The 14,402-nt window shown below is 32.1% G+C and overlaps 2 protein-coding genes and 1 long non-coding RNA gene across 3 annotated transcripts; all 3 read right to left on the bottom strand.

The window, feature by feature from the left end:
- Positions 1 to 1,474: 1,474 nt before the first annotated feature.
- LOC136972956 (serine-rich adhesin for platelets-like) lies at positions 1,475 to 2,694 on the bottom strand. The gene is made up of 2 exons (XM_067267623.1): positions 1,761 to 2,694; positions 1,475 to 1,687 (listed from the first exon to the last, which is right to left on the bottom strand). Exons 1-2 carry the CDS (start codon positions 2,679 to 2,681, stop codon positions 1,517 to 1,519), a joined length of 1,092 nt encoding a protein of 363 aa, XP_067123724.1. The 5' UTR covers positions 2,682 to 2,694; the 3' UTR covers positions 1,475 to 1,516.
- Positions 2,695 to 2,737: 43 nt separating this feature from the next.
- Positions 2,738 to 5,974, bottom strand: LOC136972950 (uncharacterized). The gene is made up of 3 exons (XR_010880420.1): positions 5,895 to 5,974; positions 5,042 to 5,259; positions 2,738 to 2,907 (listed from the first exon to the last, which is right to left on the bottom strand). It is a non-coding gene; the product is annotated as an uncharacterized lncRNA (long non-coding RNA).
- Positions 5,975 to 8,733: 2,759 nt separating this feature from the next.
- On the bottom strand, positions 8,734 to 11,153 carry LOC136973351 (uncharacterized). Its single transcript, XM_067268088.1, has 2 exons — positions 11,036 to 11,153; positions 8,734 to 10,612 (listed from the first exon to the last, which is right to left on the bottom strand). The coding sequence occupies exons 1-2, from the start codon at positions 11,036 to 11,038 to the stop codon at positions 8,951 to 8,953; spliced, it is 1,665 nt and encodes a 554-aa protein (XP_067124189.1). The 5' UTR covers positions 11,039 to 11,153; the 3' UTR covers positions 8,734 to 8,950.
- Positions 11,154 to 14,402: the final 3,249 nt, after the last annotated feature.

The raw sequence follows: 14,402 nt of genomic DNA, 5'->3' as shown, positions 1-14,402 counted from the left end.
CAGAACTACAAACTGCCATTTTTCAGTAAAATAATCCCTGGCCACACACAACTGAGTTGCTAGAGTTTCCCAGGCATCACGTTACCACTGCCAAATATCGATATTTGTCTCCCATCGAGTATTTGTAGAACCAGACGGAGCATGTGTAGGGCCAATGTCTATCGATAAATATATTGCAGCATAGCATACGATGCCTTCATGTTTCCATGATTAATTTAATAATAACCACACTCACTAAGCTTGTAGAAGATGGAAAATGAAAATGATAAAGAAGGCAAGTAAGTAGGCTTACTAATACTGGGTCTATTTATAGGGTTATACATTTTTTCAGCTTGTTCCTCATTTTTTTAATCTAGCCGTCGATAATTTATTCCTGGTTAAAGGGACTGTTGTGATGATAGTTATCCTTCGTCAATTGGTAAAAAGTAGTCAAGATACAGTTGCTTTTATGTTAGTTTAATACATTAGATGTTTATTGACGGTTAGAAAAACTAGTGATTATGGAAGTGTACGAACCAAAAACCAAAGTTGGATACATTTCTAATTACAAGTGAATCGAAACATTAATTAGCTTTTTTAAGTCAATTAACGGAGGAGCCACCATTCACTTGTAATTGTTTTTCCAGCAAGTTTACAGGAAAAAGACATTTTCATTTGTTTTCTTCACCAATGGCCACCTGATGGCAGGAAATAACAGAAAACAAAATATATTATTAACAAGAATAAAAATTAGTTGTTTGCTCGTTGTTTGAAACAGTTGTTTCTATTTTAAAATCTTTGAGTATTTATCGATGAGGATAAGATTGATCCTCCCGAAACGTTACGAAAAAATAATGGACTGTAAACAATGTTTGTAAATTTTTTTTTTGTATTAGGATTGGGAATATTTACAGGCATACTTTCATATATTTACAAGTATCTGCGGACTACAGTTGGAGTAACACAGTGAACGGCTTTCCTCTTGTAGACTACAGAACCCTTTGTCTTGTATGGATCGTTCTACCATTTTAATCTTCTTTTTGCTGTGAAAAGCAAATTTTAAATATTTTCCAAACGTATTGCGTGATAAAATTATCTGTGTGATGTGAGCAATTTTTTGAAATTCCCTGCCATTTTGTTTAAGCTGCTTATATTCTAGATTTACTTTCCTTAACTTGGAGATAGTTTTTGACACGTTGCGTAGCGTAATAAAAAATTCTTATATAATATGTAACCTGAAAATTGAAACGGAAAAACAAAATATAGCGTAACAAATGACGCTCTGTTTTTTTTTCTCCAATTAATAATAAAACGTACCATAAGATGGCGCCAGCAAGTTGGCTGGAAAAAATACTTGTCTACCGAAAAGTTTGAGAATAATAAGCTAGTTTCATGTGTTATACCAATCTCTCTAAGGTTATGAAATGATCTTTAATTTTGGAGACTTACAATTTTAATTAAAATAATTTTATTTTTAAATATTCATAAAATTTGAAGAAAAATATTAAAAATGTATTATTCGTTGTATAAATTTTCGTTACTGTCTTTCGATCGCACTTGGAAGAGGACCATGCAAAATAAAAAATCCATTTCCCCTCGAATCTATTTTGATATTTTCGGCTTCAGTTCCTTCAGGAAGACGTAAATCGTAATTAAACTCTTTCTGGATCGATCGCTCTTTTCTTTCTGTAGCCTTTTTTGCTCTTACCTATAAGAAACTGATATTAATTTATAATAATTTAGCATAGTTTTAGTCAGAAAAATTTAGTAAAAACTATTACCATCAAGCAGTTATTAACTACGCCCGCACGAATCTCTTCAAGAGGATATCCTCTTAAATCAAACTCAATATGTAAAAGATTTCCTGCGGATTTATTACGAACTAATTGATTTACTGACCAAGGCCACGTGTTAGATATATCTTCCATTGTATGTTGAGAAGATTTCGCTTCGGCAGATTTCATTTGACTTCCAGGACTTGATGTTATATCTGGCGTTACTGTGGAAGGAATGCCAGAGCCAGAAATTGTTCCTATTGATATGTCAGGGGATACATGACTCTTCGAAACTTCTAAATTTGATATGCAAGAGGCATTATCTGTAGTTTTCTTTTCGTGTACAGATAGCCCCGAATAGGTTGTTATTTTAGAAGATTTTCCAGATACTTTTGAATCTGGGATAATTTTTACGTCAGCGGATGTTCCTGGCGAGACAGAATATTTTGGAATTGGTCCTACTCGTTCAATGGCACTAAGAGGTGGACGAGTACTTAGAATTTTGTCTGAAGAAGTTTTAATAGGTCCTGAATGTTGCGGTACTTGTGTAGATGTAACTGGTTTCCTGATAGATTGTATGGTTGTTTCTTTATTTTCACGAATTCGCGGAGAAACGACAGATTTCGGGATAGTTTCTACATCTGTAGATCTTGCACCAATTGGACTTTTCTGTTCTCTAGTAGCCTTAACAGATCTTACGATATTTTGAGTGTTTCCACTTTCTGGAGATGATTTTCCGACAATCTGAGCCATAGAAAGTGATCCTGTTGTTGAAATGCTTTTTAATTCTGGGAGGCTTGAATAAGTGCTTCCTCCTGATAATTTATACTGTTCAAGTGAGGAATTTGGAAATGTTACTCTTTTTCCGCTTGATGTTTGCGTTTCATTTTGGTCCAACGATGATTTTCCTCCCGAGAGTATTTCCATGCCTGTAGTTCTCTTTGGATATTCGATAGTTTTGCGAGTTTCTGTAGGTGATAAAAAGCTTGAAAACATTTTTTCTGCAGAATCATGCATTTCATTTAACCTTTTCTCATAGCTATACAAAAACTCGTCTACTTCTCTACTAGCATTTAGAAAAAAATTTTGCAATCTTTCGATTTCTTCTTCCATTTGCTCTATATCCGTAAGTTCTAGTTTAAATCTTGATGAGCTACGGAGAAAAATTACATATTACAATGATATTCATAGTATGAAAATTTAAAATAATCGAAATATTATGTACACTTATGTTCAAAATAAGAATAATCGTTCAATCCACATACACAGCAAAAAAAAAATAAACAAAATAAACGGCAGAAAATTTGTATGATCGATTCAAGACAATAAAACTACTCAGTATATAGTCGAATCTGCTATTAAAAAGCACTTATGCAGCCTTCCTAAATACAGCATTAGTATGACATTGTTTCTATTGTAGTTTAACCCTCGATGACAGTTTATTACTGCTTTACTGTATGCCAATGCTATTTATAGTGATAATGTCAGATAAACATTGCATAGACGATTTGCTGAAAGCTAGAAGAAGACTGGTTGCAGACAGATGGGCTTAGACTCTGTGCCGCACAACGCCATGTTCAAACTTTGGGCTAAATTTCATAGAATAGATGTTGGATATCATTCAAGAAGTATATGGCCAAGTGTTACCAGTCCCCAGCAAGACCGCTATTTAATAAACGTAACGGACATAACGGACGAATGATAATTCTGTAGCTCTCTGCAGAGCTGTCTACGGACATTGGTGTTAGGGTTTCACAGGAAGATTCCTAATAGTCTGTTTGCCAGACGCCTTGTACAGTATGTTGCGTTACATTTACCTCTATATAGTGTACAAAAGAGTCTCAAATGGTGTCAAGAACAACCACATTAAACTTTAAATGAATGGAGCAATCTGTTTACTGATGAGTCCAGTTACAATCTACAGTCTCGTTGGACTAGATTCTGGAAAGAGCGGAGAATCTGATAAACTCCCATGGACATCGTGAAAAGATACCAGTTTGCAGGTAATGGTATCATGGTCTGGGGGTATTATGCATAGTGTATCACTGAGTTCCAAGTTTTTCGCAAGGGATACGATTACTGCACGAAGTTATAGAGGCGAGGTTTTGAGACTTTTGCAAGGCGCTGTTGATGCAGGTGTCATTTTCATGGACGATACGTATATCTATATGAATATCTAACATTGATATCTGTATGTTCACACATATAGAGCTACACCCGTCGAAAACCTTTTTGACAGTGAGATATTCGTCGCATAAATTGGCCAGCAAGATCTCCCGACCTAAATCTCATAGAACACTGTAGGATGCTCTAGGGAGACGAGTTGCATTCCTTCAGCCTCCACCAAGAACATTCCTAGAGCTTCAAGATACTTTATTCGCGAATGTACTTAGTTCTCGACAGAGCTAATAAACAACGTTATAGTCAACATAAACAATCACTGGAGTGGTATATGCTTGTACCACAAGCCATATTAATTATTTTCTATGCAAAAAGATGATAATGCTTAGTACTTTTTTTAATGTTTTAATTTGACGTAATTTAGAATTTTTGATTTTCAATTGTTTAGTTGCATAATGAATACAATGCTTTGTTTTATGTTAAGTTTCACGCTGCTACGATCTTGAGATATATGTCAAAGTAATGGTTATGCTTACTTTTTGGCTATATGTGTATACATGTTCATATAAAATTCAGCAACAAGTTGCGTAACTTTCCCAGCAACATTTAAAATTGCAAGTAGCCTATCTGTTATGACATTTTATTTAAAAAACTTTTTATATAATTAATTATTATAAAGTGACATAAAGCTTAATTTGCTGGGTAGAGATAAGTTTTATTTAAAAAAAATTAATTCTAATAACGAGTAAAATCTTCATTAAGTTCGAACTTACTCGAGATACGACATACGACCCCCCTCCATCTCCCCACTCCAGCGACCTTTAACCACCAAAATTTAATAGCGTCGATGTTCCTAATATACAAACCTCCCTGCAAAATTTCAGAAATTTACGACAAAATTCACGAGTTATTATAATTAAGCTTCAAAGTGGATGAACAAATTCGTGTCCCTTATCCACCCACACACTAACATCCATACGTACAGAACCTCCCCCTCAAACATTTCTCGACGTTTCAAGGTAAAAATCTTGAGGCACACTTTCCCTCTGTTATACATAACAGCAGCCGGGAAAGTAATATAGTCTATATATATATGAATTACTTTAAATTTTCTTATAATAGATTCTACCAGTGTAACTAGATATGTGAAAGTAAACAAGACAAACCTTTGGTCAGTCGTGTAAGGTGTTTCAGGAGAAAATCTCTGTGAAATTTCATTGTCTGGAGTTTTTGATAACTCTGTGATTGTTGGGCCGGATCTTGGTATATTGATTATTTCAGTTATTTGTATTTCTGCTTCTGTTTTTAATACCTCAAATAATTGCTGCAAGCCTCTTAATACGTTTTCTTGAATTGAATCCATTTTGCAGAAATTTTCGAGTATCTATAATATTAATTATTAAATATGAAAAAAAAATTATTAAAGTTGTCTATTATCATTTTAAAAATATCGACGTAATTCTTAATAAAAAGTTAATATATTAAACAATGTAAAATTCCTTATTTTGGTAAATCTTTCAATCTTTTCCTTGGCCAAATAAATAAAATCCCTGAACAATGGTAGATGGTCATGCTTTGCGCTAATCAACGGGCTGGCCATTTGGACCTTTCTGAGTTTTCTTCACGTGTCTAGCATTTAAATAGAGACCTGTTTCTCAAAGAAAAGCCTTCCGGTAGGCACCCCCACATGGCAGATCGTCCATGTTATTGCGTTGCCTTATTCCATCAACCCAATCTATATTCTTACATTTGCCAAACTGTTACATGATTAGAAAAGTATATCCAGAATTTGTAGGTAATAATAAATAAAATGGAATAATACGATTCCAGCAAAATGTCGCGTGTGGTATAGAAAGAATTAACATAAATCTTTTAAGCCAGTGTTTTTAAAATATTTCCTTTCTTAATGTCTCAACAAGTTTTTAACAACATCCCTAAACCAAAAGAAATACACAAAAGTTCCGTTTATTAAATTGTATAATTAAAAATTGTATCTATCATGAACATTTTATCTATTACTTGCCTTTATATTTATTATAATATTAACATTTTCAGACTAATAATTTCTTCCTTAATAATACTAACTATAAACAATTTCAGTCTTAATAATAGTAATAATAATTCACTAATTCAATTATTGGAGTAAGTTAGGTAAAAATTTTTAAGTGATTTAATTTATAACTTAAAATATTAAGTATTTATTCCATAATAAATGATTACATTTTATAGTATTTTATAAGAAAAAAATAAATTTACTATAACATTAGACTTATACTTGTTAGAATTATGGTTTTCTTTAATTACACTGTCTACACTCTTAAAGACGTGATAAATGTCCACGTCTATGGTACACTGCATCAGGAGCATCACGATACAACATCCAACAGTAGTCTGCCACCAGAGAGTCGTTTCAGAAACATTGCTAACGTTGTTCCGTTGACTAGATATCTTGGTAGAAGCACTTACATCATTAAAGTTGTTAGGAAAGAAATGTAAATGGGAATGTAGCAAAACGTAACTTAATTGGCATACGACAACCCATTTTCTGGTATGCACGTAGAAGTTTCTTGACACCATTTCGTTTTACGTAGGAAGTTTTTCCAGACCCGCTGAAAAAATTGTCCATACTTCTCGAGATAGAGGACGAATGGATAATACCACTGAACGCTGGTAGTTGATCGTGGATTCGCGCCTCGCCAATGGGCTGACCACTTCACTTTTACAACACCTAAATATGAACCAGTTTCCCATAAAAGTTCTCCTTAGAGGCATCCCCAGGAAAATCGCCCATCTGCCGCGTTGCCAAATAAACCAAACTAAGCTTACGAAAACGCCTTCTTTCAGTTTATCTGTGGTAATGTTCGGAAATTTTCCAATCTGGTATTGAAACCCATTGGAGATCATCCCTGCCATTGTCTTCACCAATGCTTTTTCCAACCCGAGTTTTATATGCAGGGAAGGAAGAAATAGCTTCTTGGGATCAACGAGAGGAACACGTTGAATACTGTATTTTCCAGACTATTGATTCTAGTCAAGCTTTAATGTATGAGCTGCGGGACAACAGAATAGATTTTTGAATCAGGGGACAAACATTGTTTAGAACAAGTATTAGTTTCTTCGATTATTTTTCACTGTAGACCTATGTTATTGTACAAATTATTTATATTAATACCAAAATCAAAAGTTTATGTTAAAGTTTATATTAAAGGTATTTTCAATTTAAATAAGCGTATGTATAATTTCATTTACACATTATTTTTTTTAAATACAGTAAAAATTTTAAACATAAAAAAATATTTTCTCAGATACTATTTATTACACAAATATCCGAATAAACAACTTTTAATTAGCTTGTTACAGGTTCTAGTTATCTACTATCAACTTGCCCTACTGACAATTTCTAACTTTAAAGTTAAACTAGATCACTTCCTTAATATAAATACCGTTTCTTCATAAATTACGTGTAATTTATATGTATCAAGCAGCCTAATTAATATATATATATATGTATATTTTATTTAGATCACTTTTTAGTTTAATTATTAAGTAAAAGACAAGAGAACTTTTCTCACGAATAGAAAAATAATAATTAGATTATTAAGGTTAAAAAATGGTTTCACCAATATAAAAAAAAAATATCATTAAAACTTTAATTTCGTATTCTAAAACTTCATCATCTAATCATCGGTTTTATTTGAATATCATAACTTAAAATATAAATAAAAAGGATAATGAAATTATTTGAAATACTTTGTGTGTGTATAATTTATTAAGTCATTGACTTTTTCAATTATTTTAGAAAATTTACTGAAACTTTATTAGCGTAAGTAATACTATTTTTAAAATTTTTGAAGGGAGGATTAAAGGGATTCGCCTTTTTAAGAAGATACTAAAGAAAGAAAGATTCATTAAGTATGACCGAACTGCTTATTTACTCTTTGAAAGAGGCTAAAAAAAATTCAGAATTTACACAAATACCTCATTAAAAGTGCACTTCACACGAATCGTGCAGAGACTGTAATGGAGAAATCCACCTAACAAATTATAGAGGAGAACCGAAACTAGCAACAGAATACTGAGCCAAAAAAAAATAGTTTAAAAAGTATTCATAAATTAGAAGAGGTTGAAAAACTTATTAATCCTTTCCTTCATTATTTTCACGTTCTGAAAGGATTAACAGTCTTAACATATGAAAAATTAATCGATTAGCATTTTCTTTTCATTCCTTATTAGAATCTTTTATTTACACACTATCGCTATTGTTAATGAGAGAATTCCATTTATGTCTAAATTCCGAAGGTGTTCAAGGTTCATGACGTATTTCAAGGTGGACAACAAAGGTGTTTGGGTGGAGATGATGCTTAAGGGAAACCACTTCGTTTAACGGAACACAACTGGACATTGCACCCACCAACAGCAAAACCTTCGTTAATCACCAGAGAATTTATAAAGCTCTTCCTCTATTGTAAATATTAAAATAATAAACATTTTTATAATGAATTTAATTTTTAAAGAAAGCCTAATAGAGTTTAAAGTTTAAGAAATTTTTAAACTTTTAATAGTTTCGGTTATTATAAGTCCTGGCAGCTTATTAGTTAATGATGATTTAATGGTTAATAAACTACTTTTGCGTAATTTAAATGATGAATTGGTTAAGTGAAAGTCATCAATTTGGTTATAAAAAATATGTCAAACGTCTGTTCAATACATTTTTATTTTTAAATTTTTTAATAAACCGCAAATTAAACTGGTTAAAAAGTTAGTGGGTGATTTCGAGTGGGTTTACATCCGTCTGGCTGTCTGTTCGTTCTGATTTTGCTATTTTAGGCATGAAACTTTGTAATGAATAATATCAATATTCTTAAAATAAGTTGCTTTTATTAGCACATTCCTGTACATTATTATATACATTTAAAAACCCAATCTAAAAAAAAAAATATTTAATTTAGAATTTACAGAGTAGTAAAATAGAACTCCAACAACCAAATTATATTTCCTTCCCAAGCATCCTTTTTTTTTAAACATAAAACCGATGATCGTTGTCCTTATTGGTGTTAAAATATTTATTTTAATGCTCAGGAATTTGTATTTTTTCCAGATCTATAACGTGTTATATATTCTTCTGCTGACATATAAGGAACATTATGACTTTTTCCAGATCTCGAAGACGTTTTGGAAGAATGAATCTTACTTTCGCTAACGTAAAAGCGAGAACTGGGAATGGGTATTGATGGATCATGAACGTAACCTTTGGATCGACTGTTTGGATGAGATGAGGAATCATGTACATGAACCACTGGAGGTGCTACCGGATGTGAAGATGCACTATGAACGTAGCCCTTAGAATCACTATTCGGATGAGATGAAGCTCTGTGAATATGGACGGGTGGAACTGGACGTGGTTTCACGTAAGATGGTCTACTAACTGGTCTTTGTACGGTGGATTGAGGTCTGGGACCGCCAACGTAGGCTTTAGTGTTAGTCGACCTACTAACTGGTCTGACAATAGATGCTTGAGGTCTGGAACCTACATAGCCTTTGTTCCTATCTGAAGATCTTGTTACAGAGACGCTCGAAGATCGAGAAATGGCGATGATTTCTGGTTTTACAGGTGGTGATACAACTTTTCTTGGAAGAATGGGTGGAACGTAGCCTTTGCTACGACTGCCTGGATGTGATGATGCCTGATGCACATGACCTCTTTCAGGCTTTCGATGAACGAACGTGTCGTGAACATGAACGCTTTGCTGTGAAGTATCGTGGACATAGCCTTTTGAGCGACTGTTTGGATGCGAAGAGGCTTCATGTATATGAGTAGCAGGAGGAGCCGGACGGATTACAGGTGCGGGTGCGCTGTGCACGTAACCTTTAGATCGACTGTTGGGATGAGAAGAAGCGTCGTGAATTACGTGCACAGATGGAGAAGATACTGGAGAAGGAGGACGTACATTATGCACGTATCCTTTAGATCTGCTATTTGGATGTGAAGAGGCTTCTGGAATTCGAGCAGGTGGAGGTACAATACGCGGAGGAGGAGGTACAGGACGCGAAGGAGAAGGCACTACTGGAGGGGAAGGAATAGTATGTACGTAGCCTTTAGATCTGCTATTAGGATGCGAAGAAGCCTCCGGAATTCTCACTGGCGGTACAGGACGCGAAATAGGAGGTGGAGGTGGATGAGGAGCTATTGGTGGAGAAACAACGTTATGAACATACCCTTTCGATCTACTATTCGGGTGAGCTGCTTCATCATGGATAATATGAACCGAGGGAATAGCTATCGGAGGTGGAGGTGGCTTAGGAACAAAGAGTCTATTGTCTACAGATGGATGTGAAGCCGGATCATAAACGTAACCCTTTGTTTCGCTGTTCGGATGAGACGATGCATCAGCCACATAGTCACCACTTTCCGTTCCATTAACGCCATCGATTATAACTGGGATACCTACTTCTCCTTCAGGATATCCATCAGGTCCGACATCACCTTTTGCACGAAAACCGAATGGTCCGGCTTCGTAAACTACTGTTCTTAATTTACCATTAGGATCCGTATAAGAATATTTTCCTCTAACAATACCACTTTCGTCTTTACTTTCTCTTCTTAGAGAATGAGCACCGTGAAGACCAGTATCGTATCCAAAATCATACGTTCCTCTATCGCCCATCATCTGATATTGTATAGGAATTTCTTCATCATCAGCTACAACAAAAGTAGCTAATAAGAGTAATAGAATAATCTGAAAAAAGTTTAAATATTTATTACTTACAAATTTAGATATTAAAAAAATCTATTGGAATAATCGATCTTTTGCATGTTAATTTATCATAAACAGCTTTAAATAATATTATAATTAAAGGTTTAAATTAATCTACTGCACATAAATTGACACCTCGGTATGCTTAAATTAATATATTTATGCTCTAAAAAACGTTCTGTTAATATAAATTTTAAATTAATGTTTTAAATTAAGATACATATATTTTATTTTCTAAATAAATAAACACAGAGATAAACCATTTTTATCTTAGGGTAAATATTTTATTTCACTAAAGCACGATTAAATTAAAACTAATTTAAGTTAATTATATTTCAAATTGATATTTAACAATGGTTTTAACAGGTGAAACGAAACACGCAAACGAAAAGTATGCGTACATACCATAGTGGAAGTTGAGACAAGTAGATCAATCTGCCGTATTCTGCCAACTACCCACTACGCCTAATATATAAGTAGCGTGTAGGAGGTCCATATGGCGTCGCCGTATACGGACACGTCATTAAGCAGTGACGATTGTTTGAAAGAGGAAAAGTGACCAACAAGCAGCCGCAGCAGAAGAAAATAAAAAAATAACATAAAATAATGACATTATTTTGTCATACATTTAGGTCAAGATCACGGTTACTACTTTACTTTTACTTTAAAAATAAAAAGTAAAAAAAAGTGAAAGTATTTTTGATTTATGATACGTTTTAATTATTTATGAACACGAGAATCACGTCGTCTTCTCGGCTTTTGCAATTTCCTATCAGTCATACATGAATATTTTTCATTAGTATGTTTTGTAATTCTAAAAAAATCATTCGGAAAGTTGATTATTAATGGTTGAAACATTTCAAGAATTTTCCTAAATATTTCGACATACGTTCGGTAGTTTTGTAACTGGGTCTTAAAAGGTGAGATCTCTGATCTCAATACAGATGAGAACATTAGTATTGTGTACTAAACGTGATTCACGAGGAAGTTAATCTACAAAAATAAGCCTATTCTTAGCTAGTAAATTTCTCGATTTGTTTGTTAATTTTAAGGTTGTTGCCCTTAAAATTAACTTACAGATGATTACGTACGCTTTCCACATTCTAACATCTTTTCAGCTTAAGCATTTTCGTGTGTGAATGCTTGAATAGAAGCATACAATTTAGATAGATGCGCTTGGTAGTGTAGGAGGATCATAATTTGAGTAACAACCCATAAACTTGCGTAATTTTTAGAGTTTTTTTTTTACTTATAGACAGTTTAAAATTAAATTTTATATTTAAAACATAATAAAATTAATATTTAACACATATACTTTTATATATGATATATAAAATGCCATATACATGATGTGTGTGTGTGTGTGTGTGTAGAAAGAGAGTACATATAATGCATTATTTTGCATATTTATTAAATTAATTAATAAATATTACAATCTAAAACTCCAAACTTCAATTATAATCGCATAAATTGAACGAACAATGCATCTTTCTGATCCTGTTTTTTAAATATATAAGTCTAAAGTTCGTCTATTTAAATACCTTCTGTGCAGCGTATTTATTTATAAAACAGGAAAACAAAGGACATAAATTATAAAATATAAATGAGCAAGTTTAATTGTCGTAATAAAAAACAAAAAGAAAAAAAAAGGTAATAACTCAAAACATAAATTACTAGAGAAGATATAGTAATATTTTTTTGACATAATCCTGCTTATATTATGATATATTTTCATATAAGCGGATCTTTGAAGTCGTAATAACAGATCATTAACGTCAACAAAATAGTTAATGTATCTTAAGGTGTATTGTTACTTTAGGATAACTCAAGGACAACGGATGCGTATTGCTTAGCTACTGCAGGTGTATTCTGTTTTTGCCCACTTGAAAAATGTTGCGTACTGTAAAAAAATATAGGGATTTCAAACTCTCAGAAAAATAACATTCCCATCCTTGTGCTGTTTTTAAAACTGTTTTAAAAAATCGTGATACATCAACGTGATGTTTTTCTTCATTTTTTTTTTATATTTCCGTTTGAAGGTTTTCCGAAGTTAACAACAACTTTTGTACGTTAGAAAATATGTAAACATTGCGTAATGGTACAACCACTCGATTTTTGATTGATAATACGGTAGGCGTTAAGAAATAATATTTAAATTGTATAAATTAATTTGATGTTTGCGTGTATATTATTAAAAAAAAAAGGAGAAGAGCAAACTTTGCCTTTATTTTTTACACTTCGCGATAAACATACTTAAATCTTCGATAAATATTTACAAATTAAATGAAATTTTCCAGTTTACTAAGGTAGAATAGCGATTTCTATGTGATATTTTGTAAAAGAACTTTCTATTATTCGCGTGTTTTCAAAGTTTTACAATAAAAAAAACGCTCTCGTATTTAATTAAATATAAACACAGAGCTTTAAAAATGCATATTTTATATTAAAATTGTCATTAAAAATAGAAGCTAAGAATATTTCCTAACATTATCCTTGACATGAGTCGATACAGAAAATTATTGAAACTAATATTAATGCCTTAATTTCACATATTATGTGCTATACATCACGTACATTATTCGGTTGTAATGCTTTCGTACATTCTTAAAGCATTAAAATCCTCCTTTGAGATTCTTCTGTTGCTCTTTCTAGCGTGTTATACATTTGAATGTGTTTTATAACTAGAAAATTCAACTTGCTTACAAACTAAATTATTAAATATACTTTAAAATAATTTTAATGGGATTTTCAATCACTCTTTCTATGAAAACAACGAGGAAATTTATAAATTTTATCGTGTTATTAGCACAGTTTTTACACTATTATTGTATAAAATATATAATAATCTTTATATTAAACAATAATTTTAAAATTAATACATAAATATAAATGAAAATTATCTTATTTTGTTAAGAAAATAACATTTTTTAAACAGTAGAATGAAATTGCGGAAGATTCCTTGGATCTGGGGAAAACCCAAGTGGTTCAGGATGTATTCATTAACTTTACAAGATAAAAAAGTTGAAAATTTCACTCTTCGTCGAATATTGCAAATATATTAAAAATAATAAAGTAATTTATGAACAAATGATAATAATTCATAAGTTATTTGCGTTATGTTATAAATAACAAGAAGTTTGTAAATGATAATTGCGATAAAATATTGTACAAGATCAAATGCAAAATCCTCAAAATTTATTTATATTTACTCATACGTAACAAATTAATATAACTGTTACGTGTAAGGAAAATCGTTATAAGATAATTTTCCTAGAATTCTACATATAATTTTATTCAAAAATGGGCGAAACGTATTCTAAAGGTGGCGATAAAGCTATGTAAACAACGTCCTTGCTCAAGATGTCTTTAACTACAGAAAACTTATTCGAATTTTTTGGCAAAACGACAAAATGATACGATGGACCATTGGCTAATATGTAAATTTTTATCCATTAAAAGCGTTCATTAAAGAAGATACTCCCTTGTCAAAAATATACGTTACATCCTTCACTAATTAGCCCCCAGAAGTCCTGGAAATTTGTCATTTTCTTAATAAATAATAAATCTGCAGATGTTCGTTTTATTAATATTAATGATTTTAGATATGTTTACAACTATAAATGTTAAATTTTAATTGCTCAAAACTTCACGAAATTTAGTCGTTACGATGCTGTACAAGTATTCGTGTACTACTTGATGTTCTACCGTTTACTACTATTTTACCTGATCGTGACCTTCATTTTATATTTAACATGAATATAAAATACTTTTT

The sequence above is a fragment of the Centruroides vittatus genome, unplaced genomic scaffold (genome assembly GCF_030686945.1).
Source record: "Centruroides vittatus isolate TY-2023 unplaced genomic scaffold, ASM3068694v2 contig_1074, whole genome shotgun sequence".
Classification (NCBI taxonomy): domain Eukaryota; kingdom Metazoa; phylum Arthropoda; class Arachnida; order Scorpiones; family Buthidae; genus Centruroides; species Centruroides vittatus.
This window is presented reverse-complemented; position numbering and strand designations above follow the sequence as displayed.